The sequence below is a fragment of the Triturus cristatus genome, chromosome 12 (assembly GCF_964204655.1).
Source record: "Triturus cristatus chromosome 12, aTriCri1.1, whole genome shotgun sequence".
Lineage (NCBI taxonomy): Eukaryota > Metazoa > Chordata > Amphibia > Caudata > Salamandridae > Triturus > Triturus cristatus.
In genome coordinates, this window is record NC_140595.1 from 1250872 (window position 1) to 1277053 (window position 26182).

General features: G+C 46.7%; 1 protein-coding gene across 1 annotated transcript; it reads right to left on the minus strand.

The window, feature by feature from the left end:
- Positions 1–2821: 2821 nt before the first annotated feature.
- Positions 2822–18212, minus strand: SLC39A3 (solute carrier family 39 member 3). The gene is made up of 3 exons (XM_085638415.1): positions 18076–18212; positions 8562–9085; positions 2822–4798 (listed from the first exon to the last, which is right to left on the minus strand). The coding sequence occupies exons 2-3, from the start codon at positions 8766–8768 to the stop codon at positions 4043–4045; spliced, it is 963 nt and encodes a 320-aa protein (XP_085494541.1). The 5' UTR covers positions 8769–9085; positions 18076–18212; the 3' UTR covers positions 2822–4042.
- Positions 18213–26182: the final 7970 nt, after the last annotated feature.

Here is a 26182-nt window from a genome sequence, read left to right on the forward strand (position 1 = left end):
TGGACAGTCATGTAGATACAATAGTGGATGGTCTGGATGGTCCTGTAGATCCAGGAATGGGTGATACTATAGATTCAGGTGTAGATGGCCATGTAGATCCTGGTGTGGATAGCCATGTAGATCAAGGAGAGGACAGTCATGTAGATCCAGGAGTGGATGGTCATGTAGATCCAGGAGTGGACGGTCATGTTGATCCAGGGGGTGGACGGTCCAGTAGATACAGGGGTGGACGGTCCTGTAGATACAGGAGTGGATGTCACGTAGATGCAGGAGTGGACGGTCACGTAGATGCAGGAGTGGACGGTCATGTAGATGCAGGAGCGGACGGTCATGTAGATCCAGGAGTGAACGGTCCAATAGATCCAGGAGTGGATAGTGCTATAAATCCAGGAGTGGATGGTGCTATAGATCCAAGAGTGGATGGTGCTATAGATCCAAGAGTGGATGGTGCTATAGATCCAAGAGTGGATGGTGCTATAGAGCCAAGAGTGGATGGTCCTGTAGATCTAAGTGGCGAAGGCCATGTAGATCCTGGTGTGGATAGCCATGTAGATCAAGGAGAGGACGGTCATGTAGATCCAGGAGTGGGTGCTATGCCAATACACAGTGAGACACGGTGCAGCACGGTTTAAGTTGTCTTTTTTCAGGACCTCTCAACCACTGGAACCACTAAAGAGCTAAAACACTAGGAACTCCGTCTGTGTTCGTTTAACAATGAAATCCACAGGGCACAGTCCTAGGATTCTGCGCCTGAGGTTCACCGTAGACCTGAAAATCCTGGCAGGGGAAAAGACACCACCATGATGTGCTCAGAAAAACTTATACATAGGGACCAAAAACACCACCCAGCAGAGAGAAGAGTCTGTGGTTTGGTACTCCTGGCAGTGGTATACAGGTTGAGTTGGGTCTTGCTTACTTATTTCAGTGCATGAACTGTTTGTTGAATGGCACTGCCTTCTCTCACTCGGTTTGATTCCAAATTCTGGAACTCGACTTACATTCCGTCCTAGCTGAGACTGGTAATGGGTTTATGTTTATCCAATAAAGTCACTTTTCCATCACACTCCTCTGGGTGCTCATGCCCTCTTCACAACTCAGTTATTTGAACAGAAATCACAAAAACATTTTTAAGAGTGCTTTAATTTTCACTTATCACTTTTATAGATTTTCTTTCAGCCAGCTAAGTAGCAAGAGGTGGGAGCACTACACCTCAATTTATTTCCTCGATGCAGTGTGGCAATTAACTCAGAGCATGGACCCAACCACAGAACTTTGGCACTGGCTATTTTGCCACTGGTAAGTACATACATTTAAGGAAGTAGCAGGTGAGAGTAAAAAGAGAACACCTGCATCTTACTCATCCACTGCCTTTAAAGGCACACTAAAATGTGTTTATACGTGGCGATAAAACAGAAGACAATGAAGTTGGATACTGGATAGAAAGGGCCGTCTATCATCTATTATGACAGGAAAGGTTGTGCAGACTAACACCATTATTCACCTGCAAGAGCGTGTTTTTCTTTCCTTTTGGATCAATCCTTTTATGGAAAGCCTTCCCATGAACTTAGGTATGCAACAAGACCAAGTGCTTCATGAAGAAGACCCATCACCACTAGCAAACCTTTACTGAAAACTCAGGAATCATTTAACTCGGCTATCTGTAACCCCTATTTGGCGAGGTTAATTTCTTAAAGAGAGTGAACGGCCAAGGTCATATAAGAGTCAGTGTGGGGAGGTGGTGTCCAGGTGGGGTGAAGTGGCCACAAGTATAGGAAAAACAATCCCACTGTCATGCACCAGCTATATTGGATATGATTGATTGATTGATGGTGCTCAATTGGTAATCAGTTTTTTTTATTTGAACATGTTTTTAAGTGTCCCAGAACGATAAAGTGTGTGTGGGGGGAAGTTTTCAATTTCACGTAAGTTAACTGTACCCTACAAATCTTCTCTTTTTAGCAGGGTCAAAGCAGTAGGCTGGGATGCTGGAAATAAACAGGATATAACTAGGTATCAAAGCCATCTACAAATTCCTAATGAATTAAGATCGGTTGTTTCAGAACCCTTTGCTAAACAAGAGGGTCAAAATAGAGGACAATCGTCCCTCTGCTGAATATGAGGTAAAAAGCTATAGGACTGCAAACACTTTGCCAACCAAAATACAGAAACTACAGGAGGTGCTAAACATAAGAAAGAAATGGGGGCCTGCTGTTCCTCAGCTAACAAGGATGTAGAAGTTGGACGACTTTCAAACCCCTACTGACGTCAAAGACGAAATACGGACTTGCGCTGCTGATCAAGACAAAGGAATGTGGACCATCTGCTCAATAAGAAACCGAGTCAGGAGATCCCACTCTTGACCATGAGGCAGAAACTAGAGGGAGATAGACCCTGGGCTGAAGGAGCGGTATATACTAAAATGCTGATAATCCATCAACTGCTCATAAGTGGGTGCAGTAGTTACGAAGAAGAGCCTGAGTTCCAAGAAAGGGTCTGGATGCTCATCTTCGAGACACAGGTCATACAACAGCTGATCGCTGAAATTCCATTGCTAAGGATGTACCCCTTTCTTACGGAGGGAAGCATTGTACTTTTATGGCACAGATGGTGAAAACCCCTTGAAATCCTAAAATATAATCACAAAATGATAATTTAATAAAAGGGAAAATGCAATGCTGCACTGCAAGGCTGTGTCTGGCTCCAATGAGGAGACAGCAAGAGCTCCCTCATTGGTGCTCCCAAAAGCACCTCCGCACAACACAAGCAATATTCATACAGAGGTTAATTCAGCAGGTGCAGTGGCTCGCATGAAGTCAACATCTCTTCACAGAATTTTTTTTATTTACATGTTGTCTTATCTACATTTTGGACTTGAAGATAAAATAGAAACAAACATGATATGTTTTTAAGACCACCACTGAGAGATGTGCGGAAACTGGGAAAGAAGGAACTCATGACCTCACAGTTCTACCAGTAAAAAAAGGAGACACCCTCTGGCCTCCGACTAATGAGGAAGACCACAATTGCCTCAATTTTTTGTCACAACACCCCAAAAGGTGCCCCCACATTCCTGCAGACTCATAGAATTTGGAATAAAAAGTTCATATCGTGCTTATCAATCGCCAACCCAACAAACCAGTCCATAGGACGTTATAAACACAAAAATGTAGGAGGCAGTACTTTAAACTTCATTGCTCGTGATTTTTTTTAGCTCACTTTCACAAACATTGTGCTTGGAAATTACAAAATATCACTGTGTTAAGTAAATCAGTAAGCCCCCGTGACGCAGTGAGGGCCACACACTAGTTAACTGGGCCCAATGATGGGGCCTAGATCCTCAGCGGTTTGTTTTATTAAAGTAGAGCTCCAGTCGAAGTGCAGATGTGCCACTACTCTGGGCTTGTGGGAAGAGTGGTTGGGGCCAGGATGAATAAGTACCCTCCGTGTTCTGCTTTGTATGAATAGACTATTGTGGGTCTATGTTCCAGTCACTACAAGTTAAAAGGAGTCGAACATGCTCAACATTTTCAGCCTAAATTACAACACTCAACAACTGTGTATTTGGCCACATGTATGCCATCAGTGCAAAAAATGCATGACCCCTCTTGTAGTTATGCCAAACGAGTGCAGGAAGGGTCCTCACTGAAACAACCCTGCTCCAAGACCGTCCATGGATCTTCACTGTGCCCTCTTTTCAAATGCAGAAGCCATCACATGTGCAAAACAAAAGAGCACAAAAGCTCTGGGTCGCCAGACGAGGGGTAGAGTCTGAGGAAGATACACAAGGTAAACATTCCATGTAGAGTCCACAAAGAGGGCATTTTCAACCAGTACCAAGACTTACAGTAACATTATTTACAGTATAATCAAACTTCTCTCTCCCATTCAATCCTCGAACAGACCAGTGGTCTTCTACTAGGATGGTGGGGGTCAATAAGGAACCCATCTGCATCACTTACAGCAGGAATGGACAACATAAGCTGCCACAAAACGGCAATCTTTTCCAGTGGAATAGAAACATTTGTTGGCTTAGTTTCCAGATTTAATACTTTAAAAAAAGCAGGCCTGCCAAGATGCTGGCAAGGATCGCATACCCGAGCACTAAGAAAAAAACTTTAAGAAGACGGTCTCTTTTATCATCCAGCTCGCGCACGAGGATCTCAAAGAAGGTGATGAAGAGGAAGGTGCCAGCAGCAATGCCCTGCAGTAGAACCGAGGCCACATTGCTAGCCACGTTCTGGGCACTATCAATGCCAATCCCAATACCAATGCCCAGAGGTATCATCAGGCTCACCAGGATAGCAAACTTGACTGCTTCCTTCAGGGACAGGGATGCTTTTGCCATGCTGATGCCTAGAGCCATGGCCACAAGCACCTCATGCACAGCCACTCCGATGAAGAGACTTAGCAATTTTGTCCCGTCTTCCTGCAGTCCAAGTGCAAGACCTTCAAAGATGGAGTGTGCAGATAGGGCAAAGACCAAACTGATGAGACGCAGCGGACTGGATCGGCTCAACTCCTGGATGTTCAGGTTGTGATTGTGAGAATGGTGGCCACGACCAGTGTCGTACAAGTTGTGGCCTCGAGTTGAAGCGATAAAGGGGCTTTCGTATTCAGTGTCACTGCCAATGTCTGACCCAGCATTAAAAGTCTCCAAGTCAATGAAGGAAGGCTTCTCTTTCCGGAAGGCGAGAACAGCCTGCTCCACAAAGACTGTCAGGAAGAAGCCCACCAGCATGATGGTCTCAGCAAGGGGGTAGTTTGTAGTGATGTTACTGTCAAGCAACAGCTGCGTGAGCTGGAATGAGAACAAAAACACAGATGCATCAATGGACAGCAGAACACTAGGACAGGCACATTGAAGCCTCTACGTACCCTAGAGACAGCTGCTTGCTTCTCCATGTACGGCAAAAACCCATTATAAAGGTACAGCAGCACACCTTTAACTACACAGCTGGCAAACATCCCTCAGACACTGCAGCTACCCATTCCACAAGAACAGAAGGATGAGCTGGGGACACAACTGTTCACAAACAGTGGCTCGTGCTACAGGCATAGCAGACAGCCACCTACAGGCACAGTCAACCCCTTCTTTATTAAAGCATACTCCATGTCATTCCACAGGCACAACAGATGCATTTCACACAAAAAACAGAGCCATTCCCTCGCCCATTGCTAAACAGAGCCACTACTCTTCTAGAGGCACGGCAGATACCCATCATACCCCTTCATAAAAGCATTGCCCATCACCCCCGAGCTTCCCCTCCTACAGCCAAAGTACTGAATGTAACCTTCCTCCTCCCTTGTGGGCATCCTCACTGAACACAAACATTGTATTTGTGACCATGAACAGCTTTATTGATTTCAAACCAGTGCTATCTGGGATCACTGCCATCCTTGCTGAATTAAAACCCAGAATTTGTGTGCCCAAAGGCATCGTTAATGAATTTCAAAGTACAATATGTGTATTTCGATTTAAATCAAACACAGAATACCCGCAGGACAAACCAATTAAGAAGCAAAAACTCTTACAATTCCTCTTTACATATGCATTCCCGTGGAGAGGGGTGTGGTGTAGGGTGGAATGATCTCTGAGGAGCTCCAGCACAGCACCTACAAAGAGGATGAGGGTCACAACATGCAGGAATGGGAGGAGATCCGTCTGAAGCAGACGGAATGCTGCCTGAACCAACGTCTGGCCATAGAAGCCACAGCTACAGCAAGACCATCCTCCACACCTGAAACATTCCAAAAGATGATACCTAGCCTGGTCGCAGTGTCTCGTTAAGGGCCCGCAGTATGGACAGGTGGTAAAAATACAGCGCATTGGAAGGTATTATGTTAATTTGTAGTGTCTAATCACCTGTGAGGGTACCCAGGTGCTAAGTAGGTTCCTTCATATGTCCATGAGGGAGGTTCTGAAATGTTTGGGGAGATCGCTCCAGGTCTTGGCTGCAAGGTCTGAGAAGGAGCATCCTCCGCGTCTGGTCTTCTTGATGCGGCGACGGAGGTGGGCTCTTGCCTGGGACGTAGATCAAAGGTGTCTGGTGGGATGGTAGAAGTTGAGGCGGTGGTTGAGGTAAGCTGGACCTGTGTTGTGGACAGCTTTGTAGGTGTGGGCGAGTATTTGAATTTGCATCTTTCCTGGACTGTGAGCCCGTGGAGATTGGTAAGGTGTGGAGAGATGTGGTTATTTCATAGGATGTTCAGGAGGAGTCTGGTGGATTAGTAGATGGGCCAAGACTTCGATGTAAAGGTTGTTTCCGTAATCAAGTCCACTTGTGATAAGAACATGGGGGACAGTTCGTCTGGTGTTCAGTGGGATCAACTTGTAAAACATGCGTAGCATTCGCAAGATGTGAAAGCATGATGAGGAGATGGTGTTGATCTGTCTGCCCATGGAGGGGTTGGTGTTGAGTATTATCCAGAGGTTCTTAGCATGATCCGCAGGGGTGAGTGGGGGGCCAAGTTTAAAGGGCCACCAAGAGGAGTCCTAGGGAGTGGTTGTTGCTAAAGATTAGGACTTCGGTTTTGTTTGTGTTGAGGTGGAAGCAGTTTTTCATGCAAGCAGCGATGTTGCTTATGCAGTTGGCTAAGTTTGCTTTGGCAGTGCTGCCTGAATCTGGAAGGGATGAGCTGTGTGTCATCGCCGTAGAGTACTATGTTGATGCTGTGGGCTCTGACTGCGTCTGCGGGGGGCCTCATGTAGATGTTGAAGAGAGTTGGGCTGAGTGACGATCCTTGAGGGACTCCGCAGATGAGTTTCTTGGGCTGAGGTGTGTGTGGGGGGAGGGGAGTTAACTCGTTGAGTTCTATCCGTGAGGAAAGAGGATATCTACTGGAGAGCCGGTCCACAGATACAGAGGTGCTGAATCTTTCTGATGAGTGACTTGTGGGAGACCATATTGAAAGCTGCAGAGAGGTTAAGGAGGATGATTGGGCCGTTTCTCCTCAGTCGATGATGCGTCTTTCATCATTGGTGACCACAATGAGGATGGTCTCTGCGCTGTGGTTGGTGTGAAAGCCCGATTGAGAGCTGTCTAGGAGGTAATGTCCTAGGTGGTCTGAAAGTTGGATATTAATGGCTTTCTTTGTGACTTTAGATGGGAAAGGGCAGGAGCAAGATGGGTCTGTAGCTGCTGAGGGGTTTAAATTTTATTTGTTCAAAAACAGGCCTTGCGGAGACTTCCACAGAAAATCTAATCACCAGAACCTTGACTCTGTGCAGTCTGTAATGAACGGTCCCCTCTGCACAGGAAGCAGAGCCAAGCTCTTCTTTTTCTAGCCCCCTTTTTCAAAGCTCAACAACTGGCAAGCAGTGCTCACTGTTACCATGGTCCTAACTATTAAGCAGTCCCTATAAATAATTAAAAACACAACTCAATGACTGACATTCACGTGTGCACTCATTCTAGGCCCTCTTGACTCATTACAGCTATGCCGTACAGAGGTAGCGAACACCCTCCTTTAATGTAGCATTAAATACATTAAGACATCCCTATGTAAAGGAGTGCGATTACTGCCAGGAGATGGGATCGGGTAAGTGAGTTATGGAGTCTGGCGCTCCTAGCAAGGAAGGCTTTGCAGAAGCAGCTCCTCTGTGTTTTTAGAGTCGTACGTTAGTCTACTCCTCTGCTCGTGGTTTTGGTCCTGAAACCCCGCACACAACGTGGAAGGGAGTAGAGGATGACTGATGAGATCTCGGTCTTTTCAACTTCTGCAGATCTATGTTCTGCAAATAGTCTGTTGCTGACAGACTCGTCTTTGATCATGGTGGGTGGCATGAATTTTGGCACGTGTTCGTAACCATAACTGGCAAGTTTAGTTGTGCTTTCATATTTAACTCAGAACCATAACTTTTTTTCAGTGATTTTTTTTTTTATGATGTTAATTTCTAACCCCAGCACTGTCTAGCACGTTTGGACCATAGGGCATGGCCTGCAGCCAACCCCCACTGCTCACTGCCTTTGACCAACCACATCAGCTGTTGGCTGAGGGGGCTGGCACCAACCCCTATTAGCTAACTCCATTCAGCTGTGCACTGGCCTGGGTTGCAACAAGGTGTTTCATACAACCCGCTGCCAACAGCCTTGTGTTCTGCACATCCCCTAGGTCCCCAACCTCTGTGCATTGCAGGGAGACATTTGTTGTAGTGCCTCCACTTACCCCTGGATTTTGTTCCACCATTTAAAAGCCACAAATCAATCATTAACTAAATGACGGTTGAGTCCAACACATACAATGGTGGCTTGCGGGATTGCTCACTTTGGGGGGGGGGGGGGGGGGGGGGGGGGCGGGTTCATTTGCCATTTGTGCTCCAGATTAAAAAAGTGCTTGAGTTTTAACTGGTGACATATTATTCATGAATCTATAAACCACTGCGGGACCACAGCCATGTCCTCTAGAACTTTTGAGTATCGCTTGGCAGTCATGAAATCTAACAGATACAGACAGCACAGCAAAAAGCAAGTACCATTTCACTTAACATCAACAGAGGAAAATAAAATAGCCTAACAACATAGGCACATATATGAGAAACAGCAGACGCGCTTTTCACCAACCTTATCGCGAACTGCAGGCAGCAAAGCATTAAAGCAGGTGGCCAGAAAAACCCCTCCTGCAAAGGAATTGCAGAGGGTGAGAGTTCGCCCAGAGCGAAAAGGCTTCTCGTAGTCATCCTTTATAATCTTAACAGGTAGCAGGGATGCAAGCATCATCAGAAAGAGCATGCCGAAAAGGCACAGCAACTTGGCAATTAAAATGTTCATCTTTACAGTGTAGTCCACCGTTTGTCAGTACTTGAATGTCTCCACTTCAATTCCTCAACATGTGGAAACTTGCACTATAAATCTTCAGAAAGTGGACAGTGGGACCATAACCTTCATCATCCAGATGCATGAAAACAAGGTGATGCTTAAACTCTGGGGCATGAAGAGCACAGACACAGTCCTTGTAGGTGAAGTCAATAAAAATGCAGCGTCATGGACCCCTATGCACAACCATTTAATGCTTTGTTTCATTTGTGCCCAGGGGCCACAAAACACACTCAAAGAGCAACATCAAGTTTCAAGGAATCATCTTCATTCTGAAAAGAAACAGTTGACAGAAAAAAAAGACTTTAACATGGAATAACATGATTCCTACTAAAGGTATACACTTCAAACATTATCTATTACAAGAAAAGGGCATGTTAACCTAACATCTACAGGGGTTGCAACAAAAAAATGTATATCTCTGGAAAAGGTGCGTTTGTGGGCAAATAATTTAAATTATTGAGCTGCCATTTTCTTCATTATACCATATTAGAGCACCTTCAAAATGTGCGAGTTCAGCATGTTGCTATACAAAAAACTATTTGGTTTGTTTTAATAGACTAAACTTATTTTTCAAATAGAATACAAATCTAGCCACATATAGGATACACATGACCCCTGGCTTGCCTCTTAGTTCATTAACAGCATTTTCATCAGCGCAGGGGCCGGATTGTTTCTCAAACCATGTTTAAAAACTATCACTTTTAATAAATACATAACTAAAGCATGAAGTGATAGCACACTGTCATTTGCAATCAGCAGATTTTACAATCCCCGATTCTGATGCAGTTTGGAAAGCTTCCCGACCGAATGGGTTTGGGAATGGTATCCAACCGAATCGGTGGATCCGGATGCTTCCAGATACGATTTGGTTTTACTCCTATTGACTTCAATGGGAGCCTTGGTTCCGACGGAATGCATAGGCTGCAATTGAAGAAAGGGGTGGCTGGGGAAAATCGGGGACCCTGTGGCGGGCACCCCCTGTGCCTGTCGCACTGTGCATGGCTGGTAAGAGGGGACCCATGTGTACCGCCACGGGCCCAACTGGGAAGGCTCTTGGTGCAGGGGGGCCCACAAAGTCTTATTTTGCCTACCGATTAGAGTCATATGGCACAATTTTGAAAGGCTGTCCAAATCCAGCATCGTACTCGGTCGTTGGGAAACGCAGCCCGTGAAGATGTACAATTCTGCTCCGTATGGCTCCAAATACCGCTGGGTTGGTGTTGGGATATTCCTAACACCTAACTCGCATCAAACTCAGTCAGTCAGAAACCTTTTTGAGTCGGTCAGAAAGACATGTTCCTGATCCGATTGGGAAGGAGCAAATGACATTAGGAGGCCTTCCTAACCGCATCAGAATCATGGCCATAGTGTACAAACAATAAGTTTGGAAATAGAGTTTCTGCAAATATGTATCATTTGCACATCACCAAGTAAAGTGGTTTGAGTTTGTTTTGCTCCCATTTAATTCTTTGTTTGCATCACACTTCTTAATTACAAAAAAATTGCTTTTGTAATTCCAGATATACTTTGAAATATTTGTAATATTAATTTACAGGCTATTTATTTAAATGTTTTGTATTAGAGCAAAATAACTGACATCTTCAGACAGCTAACTTGACAAAAACCTCTAACTCTTGTAAGAGAGAGAAAAATAAACTTCTTTTTTCCAAGCAGCAAAAAGTTAAAAGACAAACTGTCATTTGACCTCTCTCCTTCAAGACAACAAATGTGTCAAGATAAAAACAGGATTTAATGGCATCTTTATTGCTCATTCACTTTCTGAATGAACAGAACACCTGTTCCTTTTCAGCTTAAGTTTACTCACCAGATGGGACTAATAGGTGCTAAAAAAGGAGCTCGACCTGATAACATTTTACTCGCAATTGCGAGTGGGTGAGTAGATTTTTTGAGACCTGTACTGAATGCGACTGACATTTCCAAATAAATGGCTTTTTTGTCAATCTAGATGGTATGCATATTGACATTGACATGGGAAAAGGTTGAGTAAGCTTGCTAGGAATTAAGCGTGGGGCACAGGTGCTCTAATCAGACGATTCACGTCCACTCTCCCATTCTTCTGCCTAGTACAAACACAGAAACACTGCCTACTATCAGAAGGAAGTATATAATAGAGTTCTGTAATCTGACAGTCTCCATCCATGCAATGATCTTTTAGGGCCTTCTCCCCTTACTCTTCTCCAACACCTCACAGCACACAATACCAGTCCTTTCTTTATGTTGATATCCTCTCATCTATCAGATCCCAGACACCTGCCACAACTTATTATTAGGAAGTGACTCCCCTCATGGGTGGTTTGCTCGGACATCCGGTCTCTTTTCTGAACATTCCTCCCTGTGCTGGACTATTTCTTCACAGATGTTTTAGATGTAAAAACTATGGAGGTCAATGTGTATTCCTGTTGCCTCTCGAGCAGTTTCTTAGTCTTTGCTGGACATGGGGTGCACAATGAGTGTATGACTCATGTACTCGATTATCAGTTTCCTTAATCATCGCCCGATGTATCAGGTACTGACTGCTGTATTTGTTTTTGGACAGATCTTGGCATTTTATCTAGGCTACTGTTTTTTTTACATTGATGCAGTCACCATCAAATGATTTGGCATAGCTGACTCGGAATCTGTTTTTGGCCTTGCTTTGGATTTCCTGTTTTTGGTTTGGCGACTAAGATTTAGTTTTCCTGTGAAGTGAAGTGCTAATTGTCTTTGATTCCTGGTTTGCCTTGGGCTAGTTAGTTATGATTCACCTTACTTTGACCCAAGACCTTCTCCCATCTCTCCCTCTTTCAGCCCTGCCAAGTACCAAGCATCAGGGCTAAGACGAACACGTTTTAATACTGGTGTCCGCATCACTGCACTAAAATGCATTAGTCAAGCTTCATTATGACCCAGGGATCAACCCAAGGAGAATGCTTGTACTAGAGGAAGCTGTAATGCATTTAAAGTAGAAAACGCTGTGCGCTGCCAGCTGCGTACTCTTATCACAGAAGTTGCTGCCTCAATCTTAATTTAATAATTTTCCATAGATTAAATGAAGTTATGCTCTGTGCCATGGGCCAAGCAAAGTAATTAAAACCCCCCATTCAAGGCAGATGATCCCAGCAGCGAGTGTACAACGTGGTCTTTGTCGAGTGCAGGCGCTTGTGATGAAAACAAAGCAATCTGGACCTGCTGGCAGTTACAGCAGTCTAGCCCCTCCTATAAATCCGGATGCACCTGTTTTGCCGGTTGTGCTAAGGCATCTGCCCCTCTGTGATTAAGCAGGGCCTCAGTGACTGACAGATCAGAGAGGTAGTGGGCGGCAGTTTATTGCCTCATCCGACCACATGCGACCATCGGAAGCGGTCGTGCTTACTGACGCTGGTAAGACTATGTTTTGTAAAGTCCTGACCAGGCCTGGGCTGCCTTCCTCAGCAGGCCCCAGACAAAGGCAGATTCCCAAGAAGATAAATCAAATTCACGGCAGAACGCCACATAATTAAGGCGCCGCAGGTAACGAGAGAGTTGTGCGAACCTCTACTTTCCGCCGTAGTATGAAATCTGGACAGTTAAACACGGTGGTGCATGAAAAGGAAAAATAAGACCAGAAGGATACGCAGTCTTGATACCAGAACGACTAAAATGATTCGGTCACAGACCGTGTGAGAAGGCTTCAGACATATAACGAAAGCCGCATGGACAAATATAATTATAAAAAATTGAAGGATATATAATTGAGGAGCCCATATGTATGGAAACCAGAATAATACGAAGTGGATTAAAAACATATAAACTTCACGATTGAGGAGAGTGAAACCAGAAATGCCATCTGAGAAAACCCTAATACTTGTCTTGATAAAGATGGAATTATAAGCCAATCCATCGCAACGCGTCGACGCATCTGTAGGCACAATTTAAGAACCGACATAGACTTGTAGATGCAGCATTGATGAATGTGTCCCAAGCTATGTACTAAAGATAACGTTCTATAAAATGTGCAATAGTGTATGACAAATTGTGTTGTCTCATACATGTTGTTTTCTCTGTTATGCTGGTTCATAATGGTATTTACAATTGGGATCGAGCAATTTTCATTTTTTATCATTTTCTGCACTGTATGAACAATTTTTTAATTATTTGCTTGTGATTATAAATGTGACATTTGATGTTTTTAACCATGAAATATATTTTTAATTAAATCATTTTGACTATATAAATTGAATGAAGAAATTTACAGTCAGTGATTTGACGAACTGTTGTGGTGCTTCAAACTTGTAGAAGGCATATTGTAATAATTGATTATTGTGTATATAGATTGTGTTGTCTAGGGATTACCTTTACTCACTTGTTAAAAGTACCTAATTTCCCTGGATAGTAATAGGGGGTCTCTCTCTCTTTTCCTTATGAGAAGAGGTTTGAACCAGAATAAAAAGAATCATGTTCACTTCAACCATCTACATGTATTAGGAGGGAGGGCATACAGACTTGTGTCCCAGGAAAGCACCTGTGCGGCACGCTAACCAAATCAACCTGCTGAACTCACTGCATTGCAAATCAGCCAGCGATGTGACTTTCCATCCAGGAATGTGAAGGACTGTCATCTGGGCTTCGAACTGCGCACTGGACATCGTTACACCACCAGCAATCGGCACCACCATCGAGAACACAGTCTGGAGTCTACATTTGTGAGTAAGTGTGTATGCCAGCACTTGTGGTCGATCCTCAGTTAGTTAGTATATAATACTGTTCCTATTGGTAGTCACCTAGTGGCAAACAAGTCATGTAAAGAGCTATTTTGGATTAATCCTCAACTGGGTTCCATATTGGTTTGTTACTGTAGTAGTAGCGGCAGTCGGAGTAATGGTCCTACAGTGTGCTACATCAATATCAAGTGTGTTGTGCTTTAAGGCAGAGATTAGAGTTGCCACCTTTACTTGGGACAAATACTGGTGATATGATCATGCTTTAAAGATTCTGCAAAGACCTGTACATGATACTTAAATATCAATTTACATATACTCATCTGTATTCATTTTAACAAGGCCCTTTTTTCTTTGTTTACTTTAATTATCAGTCAGGGATGATTAAGTCAGCTGCACCTTACCACCGTAAGATCAAACAGTCGTTTTTGGCCCTAAGATTTGGAGAAATACCCACGCTAGACCTCATGCCAAAATGGAGGATGTCCGGTCAAAGTGAAGACCGGTCCTGCTTTCTATGCCACCAGGGGCCTGAATCTCTGCTTCACATTGTTTGCGTTTGTCCTGCTTTGATGGTTCAACGAAGAGTTCTATTAACCCCTTCCCCGCTCATGATGGAACCGTTCCGTCATGAGCCACGGTTGCCGTGTGCTCATGACGGAACGGTTCCGTCATGCCACGACCGTTGGCGGCCGCTCCGCCCACGTGGCGCTGTTTCCCCGCCTGTGCGGGGGGACAACGCAACTGGGCGGAGTCATGACGGAACCGTTCCGTCATGAGCACAGCTCAACCGTGGCTCATGACGGAGCGGCTCCGTCATGAGCACAGCGACACCGCGCTGCCCCCCCGCGCCGCGGCGGGAATTCCGCCGCGGCGAAGGGGTTAAGGTGGGAGTTCCCTTGAACAGGGAATTAGGTCCTGCAGGCATGCACTGGTGGAGTCCATGGACCCAAACAACACCATGCTGAACATTAGACTGACTTAGTTATTGATCGGTTTTAAGAAAATGATCAGCTAATAGGATACGCAATGTGTAATCTAGAGGGGGTCCCTGAATGTATTTCTAAATTGTAATAACTCGGAAACCTTTGATGTTAACCTAGCATGCACAGAAACTGTGAAGGACGGGCTGCTAGGGACTGAAACTAGTAGTTCCCTATCCCGTTAGACTCAGATAACTACTTTATCTATTTCTGTATTTTTAATGATGTGAATTCTTGCGTAATTGCTTTTAATAGTGGGTCTCACAGTCCATCTGGCACCGTATTCATATTTCCCTTAGTCCCACTTATAGGCATTTTAACTACATATATTAATTTACTTAAGGGAAATTTTGTTTATCGGTGTGGAAAGCTTGCATTTTTAGACATCAGGGTAACGATCGATTCCTGTTTAGTCACTTTTTATCTAATATAAATTAGTGTTTGGTATCCCGACTAAAATCTCTAGGAAGGAAAGTTGAAGAAAGCAAAGGGTATGTAGCGTGAAGAGTCGAGGTTGTACAAGTTGTATGACATACCCGCTTTTTATCTATTTTACTTTTCATTCGTTATGTATTTTTTTAACTGGGTGATCTGGTTTATGGTTTTAATTGACTAATAAACTAATATTAACACTTTTTTTTTTTAAGTCAGCTCTACAATACATTTTAAAGTTCCTTCTTTTTATAACCGCTATTAAAAGTATGCACAGATACTGGGGAACAATTGCAACTTTTGGCAAATTTTTGTATCAGCCGGGACATTAAGGGTAATAGGTTAGCATAAATTACAGAATTTTAGAAGAGGAAAGTGGGAGATTAAAAAATATACAATAATCGGGAGAATGTATTTCTTCCATTGCCTTCTATTGAAGGAGAGCCAATTTCAGGTGGGAGACAGACAAAATAAAGCGATTTTTGGCTTCGAAAATTAGGAGTCTCCCGTCTGACTTGGGTCAATTGGCATGTATGGGGTTAGTGACCAGACCTGCCAAGTACCATGGATCAGGCGTTAGACTAACACATTTCAGTGTGGTGGTACGCAACACCACACTAAAATGCAAAGTCATTCATTTATAGCACCTCATCAGCTATCAGGCTGGAGCACTCTAATTAGCACCAGTGTGACACTGCGAAAGCTAGTGGCAGCGGCCAGTCCGTGCTGCTTGCAGTAGGCTTGGGGGCTTTGGCTAAAATGTAACCCATTCACCCAAAAGTCTGGATTGCACAACAAGACAATGAGGACAGACACTCATGTCACAGAGACATCTATAGGCCGGACGCTGCAGTGCACAATTTAAGTTTCAAACAGCACAGCTCCCGCCACTGCTCCTACCACGTTGTGCTGCGCTGCATAAATGGTACTCCTTTTGGACCCACCCACCGCCACAATTGTGCCTCAGCCTAGCAGGAGTGCATTGCAGTCGGGCAGTACACTATCATGAATGCATGTTGTGCAAGTCGAGAATTATGGACCACACGCGGTCGGTGCACTGCCGGCCCAGGGGAAGTTGTTGTGGCTGGCTCATTCATTGTGCTCACTAGAAGAAACAGACTAGTAAGTCTCACTGTCAAGTCACTGGTATCTTTTCCTAAATTTACTTTTGTGTATGCAGCCCCTAAGTCTGCCTCTCCCCCGAGGCGCGCCTTGTCCGGTGCTGCGGTTAGCTGGTCAGCTGCACTGAGTCAGTCTGTATTCGCAGTTGAATTTACTTTTGTGTGCAGACTCTCACTCATCTGAGGCTTGCCTGGTGCTTTAATAGTGCTCTGAGTCTGCAAGTCTGTTAGCTGTTGCGACTAGTATTATCATACTTTATTAGCAGGCTGAGGCAGCTGAGATCTGCGCTGGGGCGTCTCTCACATCCCGTTTCAATTTTGTTATAATCAGGCCCACATGGAGACCTCGGACTCCCGTTAGTGCTCTTCCATATCTGGAGCTTTGCACAGTTTTAAAGATCTTAGAGTTTCTCGTTGCTCAAATGCATGTCATTTCTGATATTTCTAGGTTTCCCTAGTCTTCATTGCTTGATTTTTGGCTTGCGAGAAAGTGTCACTCATAATTACACTGAAATTATAAAAATGTCACACATAAGCAATCTAAAATCCTGGCACCTACCCTGGCCACTTCTTTCCTTTACTCGCCTGTATCTCTGCCCCAGCCCCTCTCTACCTCTTTACTCACCCCTTTCTCCTCCCCGACCCCGCTACCGCTTTACTCACCTGTATCTCCGCCCCAGCCCCTCTCTACCTCTTTACTCACCTGTATCTCCGCCCCAGCCCCTCTCTACCTCTTTACTCACCTGTATCTCCACCCCAGCCCCTCTCTACCTCTTTACTCACCTGTATCTCCGCCCCAGCCCCTCTCTACCTCTTTACTCACCTGTATCTCCGCCCCAGCCCCTCTCTACCTCTTTACTCACCTGTATCTCCGCCCCAGCCCCTCTCTACCTCTTTACTCACCTGTATCTCCACCCCAGTCCCTCTCTACCTCTTTACTCACCTGTATCTCCACCCCAGTCCCTCTCTACCTCTTTACTCACCTGTATCTCCACCCCAGCCGCTCTCTACCTCTTTACTCACCTTTATCTCCACCTCTTTACTCACCTGTTTCTCCACCCCAGCCCCTCTCCACCTCTTTACTCACCTGTTTCTCCACCCCAGCCCCTCTCCTCCTCTTTACTCACCTGTTTCTCCACCCCAGCCCCTCTCTACCTCTTTACTCACCTATATCGCCACCCAGCCCCCCTCTACCTCTTAACTCACCTGCATCTCCACCCAGCGCCCCCCTCTACCTCTTTACTCACCTGTATGTCCACCCAGCGCTCCTCTCTACCTCTTTGCTCAGCTGTATCTCCACCCAGCGCCCCTCCACCTCTTTACTCATTTGTATCTCCACCCCAGCCCCTTTCTACCTATTTACTCACCTGTATCACCACCCAGCGCCCCTCTACCTCTTTACTCACCTGTATCTCCACCCAGCCCCCCTCTACCTCTTTACTCACCTGTAGCTCCACCCAGCACCCCTCTACCTCTTTACTCCCCTGTATCTCCACCCAGCGCCCCTCTACCTCTTTACTCACCTGTATCTCCACCCAGCGCCCCTCTACCTCTTTACTCACCTGTATCTCCGCCCCAGCCCCTCTCTACCTCTTTACTCACCTGTATCTCCACCCAGCGCCCCTCTACCTCTTTACTCACCTGTATCTCCACCCAGCGCCCCTCTACCTCTTTACTCACCTGTATCTCCGCCCCAGCCCCTCTCTACCTCTTTACTCACCTGTATCTCCGCCCCAGCCCCTCTCTACCTCTTTACTCACCTGTATCTTCGCCCCAGTCCCTCTCTACCTCTTTACTCACCTGTATCTCCGCCCCAGTCCCTCTCTACCTCTTTACTCACCTGTATCTCCGCCCCAGTCCCTCTCTACCTCTTTACTCACCTGTAGCTCCACCCAGCACCCCTCTACCTCTTTACTCCCCTGTATCTCCACCCAGCGCCCCTCTACCTCTTTACTCACCTGTATCTCCACCCAGCGCCCCTCTACCTCTTTACTCATCCCTTTTACCCCCCCTCCTCTTTACTCACCCGTTCCTGGGACCGGCCGTGATTTCAGCTTCTTATCCGTCACCCGTTGCTAAACATGTAACGGATGTTGTCATTTGTCCGTATTGTTAGCACTTCCGGGTCGCCTAACAACCAATCCCAGGACAGCTGAACATATTCTGGCCGTTCTCAGGGACCGGGCGGTGCTGCTAAGTGTACGCAAGCCTAGGATTGGTGCGCTGGGAGATCCCAGCCGATCCGAGTGCGGCCTAGCAGTGCTCCGGTTTCTGATTGGCTGTAGGGAGTCTGAGCCCGCGGACGCCGGGCTGTGACGCGGCCCTCGGGCGCGAGGCAGCGGCGGGGACTGCGCTGGCCCGATCTCTGCTGCCGATCCCCGCGGAGCCGCCGCCCTTCCACCCGCGAGGAGGAGGGCCGAGGCCCCGCAGACTCCCCTCCTTCCATGGAGCACGGGCCCCCGCCCCATGGAGCACGGGCCCCTAGGCCCCGCCAGAGTCGGGCGTTAACACCGCATGAGCCGCTTCCCACCCATCGCTGCCGAGGGTTCAGATTGCCATGTGTAACACTTTAATAATATCAGTGTAATTATGAGTCACACGGGTGTGGGACAAAAATACCGTGGCTGCTACCGGCCCCAGCGGCACCAGTGATCACAGCCGCTAACTTGGGGATTATTAACAAGGGCACAGCGGGCACGAAGGGTTATGTTGTCTCATTTACAATAACAATCAAAACAATACTGTTTCAGATCCCACGGGCTCGAGTGAGAAGCCGGTTACTAACCAGGAAGATACGTCTAGTAATTGAGCCCAAATGCAGAGCCACCTGGACCAACTTTCAGTCTCAACATTGGCAGCCCCACTTGAAGCACGGACAAGTCAAAGGCATAACAAGACGACTTTGCTTAGTAAGAGAGAAGAGCCATCTTCGACAAGCGAACGTAAACTTTTTTTCTTAGAAAATATAATTCCAAAGCGATTCATTTCTCACCTGAAAATCTGGGCTCAGATAAGGCCTGGATGACACAGGCCTCTATTAATCACCTGGCCCTTATCATGAAAGTGATCAATTCTCTTATTAAAGTTGCCGTCGTTTTTACAGAGCCCAACCATCTGCTATTTTCACTTTCTGCCTTCTAGCCCTAAGCACAGAGATACGAAAGAACTGTGACGCGATATGATGACACTTCATCTTACAGCCACTTGGATACACATTGTGATTTAGTAAACTTAGAAGATTAATTTAATTTAGCAGCATATCCATGATGGAAACAGGCCAATCTATATTAGTTCTCTTAGTAGTAAGATGAGTGTTGTCCTGAGTAAAGTTGTGGCAGAACAATGTCACAGCTGCAAAAAGCATGTGTATCAGGAAACACAAACGCCTCCTGCCCATCCAATTCTCGCATTCATGAGATATATGTCCAAAAGAACAAGTTACTTACCTTCGGTAATGCTTTTTCTGGTGGATACAGTAGCTGCCTGTGGATTCCTCACCTTATGACTATCCCCTGCGCCAACATTCCACGGAAATTTTTCCTAGCTCTCCACGCCGACGAGGTCGTCAGCGTCATGGCTCCGCACGCAGCTCTGCATGATGTCACCAGAGCCATAAGAAGACCACGTCGGCGTGATGACGTCAGTTCCACCCATTTTTTCCGTGCCACCGAGGCAAAACGGGCGGACCGACCATAGAAACAATGCATACATAGTACACAGAATTCACACCAATACAGTCAGTGTAAAATGAAACAAGAAAGCTCACATTTAAAACGAGTCAATAATGGACAAATAGAGGTAATAAAGTCTTGAGTACCTAAAAACATCAAATAACCAATACCACATCTTTTAAGGTATATAAGGGTGGACAACGGGGAGGTGGGTGGGTCAGTGAGTAATCCACAGGCAGATACTGAATCCACCAGAAAAAGCGTTACCTAAGGTAAGTAACTTGTTCTTCTGATGGATACATCTGCCTGTGGATTCCTCACCTTATGAATAGAATCCCACAGCAGTCCAACCCCAGGAGGAGGGTGTCCACCCTTTTATACCAAAAAATCTTACAAAACAGAGCGGACGAAATGGCTGTCCCACCACACCCAGGAATCCAAGCAGTAATGCTTCGCAAAAGTGTGGCGGGAGGCCCAAGTCGCAGCTTTACAAATGTCCACTACAGGAACACCCCTGGACAAGGCAGAAGTAGACGACTTAGCCCTGGTGGAATGAGCTCTAATGCCTACAGGAGGCTCCTTACCAGCCAGGGAGTAGCATATCTTGATGCACAAGATGATCCATCTGGATAAAGTGCGCTTATGCATCACCTTGCTCTTCATACGACCAGCATATCCAACAAAGAGCTGATCATCTTGACGAAAGTCCTTTGTCCTATCCAAATAGAAGCTAATCGTCCTCTTTGGATCCAAACGATGAAGCCTCTCTTCCTGCTTGGAAGGGGGAGGATAGAAAGTAGGGAGGGTAATGGACTGTCCTAGATGGAAGGGAGTTACCGCCTTGAGCAGAAAAGCAGCCCTGGTCCTGAGTACCATCCTCTCAGCATGTATGGTCAGAAAAGGGGGCTTTGAACTCACAGCCTGAAGCTCACTCACCCTCCTAGCTGAAGTGATAGCCACTAGAAAGACTGTTTTAAATGTTAATAGTCCCAACGGACAACTATGCATGGTTTTTCAAACCTAGAACCCATTAAAAAAGTCAACACCAGATTTAAATCCACTGGGGCATAATAAAAGGAGTGGTCGGAAACCTATTCGTAAGCCCCTTAATGAATCTTAAGACTATTGGAGACTTAAAAAGAGAAGGCTGATCGGGCAACAAAGTAAAGCTGACCAATATCCTTTAACAGTGGCCACAGCACAGCCCTGCTGAGCCAAATGAAGTGAAAAACAAAGAACATCAGAAAGATGCGCTTTCAGAGGCTCAATAGCTTTCTCTCCACCCAACAAATTTCGAATACCTGTAGGAGTAGATAGACTTGGTGGAGTGTCGCCTTGCCGATAAAATAACATTCACCACGTCAGGAGGGAGAGAAAAAGAATTCAGGTTGCCCGTTAAATCTCCAGGCATGAAGGTGCAGGCTCTGGAGGTGGGGGTGTAGAACCTGCCCCTCCATCTGAGAGGGAGACGGAGCGGAGGGTGCGACGAGAGGTGAAAAAGGTCCATGTACCACACCCTTCTTGGCCAGTCCGGGGCAATCAATATAACTTGGGCCCCGTCTTGGCGAATCTTCCTCAGAACCCGAGGAATCAAGGGTATGGGAGGATACGCGTAAAGGAGTTGTGAACTCAACTGAAACGCGACCCCCAACGCTCCCTGCGTCGGAAACTGGAGACTGCAGAATGACAGGCAGTGCGCGTTCTCGAGAGTGGCAAACAGGTACACCCGAGTTCCCCACGTCTGGAAGACATGTCCAACTACCTCCGGGTGAAGCCTCCACTCGTGGTCGGCGGAGAACTGCAGACTGAGACTGTCTGCATGCACTTTTAACACCCCGGCCAGATGATTTGCAATCAAGCAAATCCGATGGTCCTGAGCCCAGGACCAGAGCCGCAACGCCTCTCTGCAGAGACGGTACGACTCTACTCCTCCCGGCTTGTTGACATACCACATCGCAGCAGTGTTGTCCGTCAGGACTTGAACCAACTGAATGGAAGGGAGAAAGCCCTTGAGCTCCAAATGTATAGCCTGCAATTCCAGAAGATTGATACGAAACAATCTTTTCTCTGGAGACCAAAGACCCTTGATCTCCAGATCCCCCAGATGAGCACCCCACCCTAGGGTAGAGGCATCCGTTATCACTGTGGCCACAGATGGAGGAAGATAAAAGGGCTTTCCTTGAGTCAGATTGCCCTCCACGCTCCACCAAGACAGATCCGCTGCAGCTTCTCTGGAGATCCTGATTGACTCCCGGAGATCTCCGTTGTGTTGATACCACTGCCTGCGGAGGCACCACTGGAGTGCCCTCATGTGCCAGCGTGCATGGTTGACCAACAGAATGCAGGAAGCGAACAGACCGAGCAGGCGAAGGACCTTCAGAACCAGAACAACCGCTCCATTGTAAAACAAGGGAGTCATTTCCTGAATGTCGAGAATCCTTTGCGGAGGAGGGAATGCTCGACACACAGTGGTATCCAGTACTGCCCCTATGAACAGGTTGCGCTGAGAGGGCACCAGGTGAGACTTGGGTACATTTATCGAAAAACCCAATTTCTACAACAGCTGGGTTGTAACCTGCAGATGATGAATCGCCATCTCTGGAGACTCTGCCTTCAACAACCTGTCGTCCAAGCAGGTGAAAACTGGAATCCCCGACCTCCTGAGATGGGCAGCCACCACTGCCATCACCTTGGTGAAGACTCGAAGTGTGGTAGTAAGACCAAACAGAAGGACCGCAAACTGGTAGTGTTGCGACCCAACGTAAAACGGAGATACTTCCTGTCCGACTTCAGGATTGGGATATGGAAATACGCATCCTGCAAATCGATGGACACCATCCAGTCCTCCTGTTGCAGCGCCTGAAGAACCTGCACTAGGGTGAGCATCTTGAATCTCTCCAAATACCAGGAGTAGCACCCCTGACCCCTTTCCTGCTCTGGAACCACCTCTATCGCACCTTTTTGTAACAGGGTGATAACCTCTTTCTGAAGGAGAAGCAAATGATCCTCCGTGCAAAACCCCTGGCAAGGAGGGTAAGTTGGAGGGAATTCCCTGAAGGGGAGGACGTACCCATTTTCCACAAGACCTAAAACTTGAAGGTCCGAAGTGATTAATTTCCAATCTTGTAGAAAAAGGGTAAGCCGACCTCCCACAGGACCCACATGATCCAGGATGGCAGATCTAGGGCTGCTTTCCTGCATTACCAGGAGGGGCTGGGGAAGTAGAGGAGGAGGAAGAGGGATCGTCCGGCTCCACGAAGGTGACCTCTGCCTTTACCCCTGTACTTCTTATACAAGGGGTTCTGCTGCTGTTGCTGAGGCTGTCTGGACCCACGAAAGGAAGATCTTCCCAAAGCCACGGTATCTGTTATATCCATAGCCTCTCGACTGAGTCTGCAGACCCAAAGACCTCGCTGTTGCCTTACTGTCCTTAAATCTCTGCAGGGCAGAGTCCACCTTTTCTCCAAAAAGTTTGGAACCATCAAATGGCAAATCAATAAGAGCAGCCTGCACGTCAGGAGAGAACCTAGATGATTTTATCCATGCATGCCTCCTTGTCGCAATAGACAAGCCCATTATTCTAGCAACAGAGTCTGTTGTATCCAGACCAGACTGGATAACCTGGCGAGCAGCCGCTTGAGCATCCACCAACACCTCATTCAGAATCCCCTTGTCCTCCTCCGACAATTTAGGGAGAATCTGTTTTGCAGAGTCCATTAAAGCATGAATGTACCTGCCCAAGAGACAAGTGGCGTTGGTAGATTTTAGTGCCATACTGGCTGAAGAAAAGAACTTTTTCACAGATTGCTCCAACTTCTTAGAATCTCTATCTGCAGGAGCCTGCGAAAACGCCCCTGATGACTGCCTTGAGCAAGAAGCCTGCACCACCAGACTTTCAGGAGAGGGGTGAGAGGAAAGAAAAAACGGATCTCCAGGAGCAGGTCTATACCTTCTTGAGACTGTCCTCGAAACTGCAGGAGCTGAAAAAGGATTGCACCACACCTCAAGTATTGGCTCAGTCAGAGCATCATTAAATGGTAAAAGTGGCTCAACAACCGAAGATGGAGAGTGAAGAACTTCAGTGAGTAGATTAGGCTTATACTCCGCTACAGGAAGCTGTAGGTCCAAAAGTTCCGCAGCCTTCCTAATAACTGTATGGTATGGAGCAACATCCTTAGAGGGGGAAACCTTTTGAGAAACAAAGTCCCACTCTGGGGAAGTTTCAATGCCACTTGCCTCACACCAGTCCTCAAACACATCCTCTGTATCATACACCTCTCCTTCCTACCTCTCTTCAGCCTGGTACTGCTCTTCCACTAACCTCTGAGCCTTTCTCCTCGAAAGTATCTTCGGTTGCGGCATCGACGGCTCCAGGAGCGGCGTCGAAGGTGGATCCAAAGGCGGCGCTGATCGAATCCGAGAGGCTTCACGGGATGGAGCCGGGGACTGACCATACGGCATCGACATTCTCGGAGCCGGAAAGGACCAGGACAACGTCGCTGGCATGAACGGCATAAAGGGGGCCTGAGGATATTGATGAGGCACACCCAAAGTATAGGTCATGGGACCCGAAGGTGCTCCAGAGGGGTACGAGGTGAACATGCGACAGATCAGAACCCGGCGTCGGAAACTGTGGGTAAGAAGCTGGTTCGGGATCCGATCGAGGTACCTCTGGAGTCAGAGTTGCTGGAGTCACAGGAGTAACAGCTGTAGTCGAAGGAACCTCGTCATCACCCGCATTCGACAGTGAGAATCTCGGCGTCGTAGCCTGCTCTGGAGTCCCCTTATAGGAAGGAGAATGAGCCGGAGTCACTTGAGGAGACTCTGAAGGTGAAGGGGAAACGAAGTCCTTCTCTCGACGTCGAGGAGCAGGAGAAGGCGACCTTGATGCCACAGGCTTCGACGACCGATGTCGAGAAGCATATCTCCTCCTCTTCTTATGTTTCTTCTTCGAGTCGCGCTACGTCGAAGACCTGGACTTTGACCTTTTTCGACCCCTTTTTTCTTTGCTTGCCTTGGCCATGTAAAGTTTGGCTTCTCGCTCCTTTAACGCCTTTGGATTCATCTTCCTGCACAAAGAGCATCCCTCGATGTCATGGTCTGAAGACTACCACCAGAGGCAATCCTCATGCAGGTCAGTAATTGACATATGTTTACCGCATTCTCTGTAGGGCTTAAAGCCAGACTTCCTCGGAGCAGACATGACAAAAACAGGAAAAGATACAGTCCAAAATACAAAGTATCAATACAAGTAAGGAGAGTCCCAAAAAAAAACGTTAGCGACGACAGCGTGGAAAAAAGGGAACAGACGTCATCACGCCGACGTGGTTTTCTTATGGCTTAAGTGACGTCATGCAGAGCCATGACGCTGAGACGACCTAGTCGGCGCGGAGAGCTAGGAAAAATTTCCGTGGAATGCTGGCACAGGGCATATTCATAAGGTGAGGAATCCACAGGCAGATGTATCCATCAGAACAGACATCCACACTGCGGTGGTACAAGAAATAGAGTCGCACAGAGCTGGGAGCCAGCCTGTCACGGAGCTATTACAGCCAGCGCCGGCTCGACTACAGTGACAGTAGATGCTCGGGTTGGCGCTATAATCATGAAAGTCAAGCTCGGTGACCAGCAGTGGGCGGCGGTTTACCTATGCCACAAGCATTGAAAATGCAATAGGTCTCACCCTTGATTAAGTTAAAGCCATTGGCTTTGCTAATGGTATTGTATAGCAAAGCAAATGGCTTTAACTTAATAAAAGGCGAGACCTAGTGCATTTTTATTGCTTGTTTTACTGGCAGTGTTAGTATTTCCCACCCTTTAGCTGACATAGCCTCCCAGGATTGTGCAATTGTTGTGAGCGTTTTAAGTGCGAGAAAGTGTAGGTGTTGTGGAGTGATGGTGGGGGGAGAGTGCTGGGTGCCAAAGAACTCGAATGTTGTGAAAATGTTGGAGGCCCAGAAGTGCTTTACTGGTGGTTTGAGAGCCCCGGGTGTGACAGCGCTGGGACGGAGTGCTCAGCACACCATGAAACACATGCAGCTCACACTCCGGTTGTCTCTCACCTGCACCACCCCTGCCAGACCATGTTGGTGTGCGAGTGCACCTTTGATTGCGTACTCGTTGGTGAGGGGTAAATGGACACGGGGGTCCTACGTGCACTTTAGTTATCAGTGGATGTGCCTGCTACTTCTACAACCTGGAACTGGTGGGGGCGGCGGCAGAGAGTGTCATTTGTGAATGAAAGTGTATTGCAGCTCCCCTTTTGTTAATGTACAAATGGCGCCAACCTATTATTTCTTAACGGAAGAGTACTCCCTGAAATAATTCAGTTGTGTCTAGAACCTGCTCCATTAGCACACAAACTGATGTTGTTTCTTCTGTATGTAATGTACAAGGCTATACAGTGGTGGACTCGGGGGAGGGGGGGTTCTAATCCGGACACTGTTTTTACTTCTTTGGAAG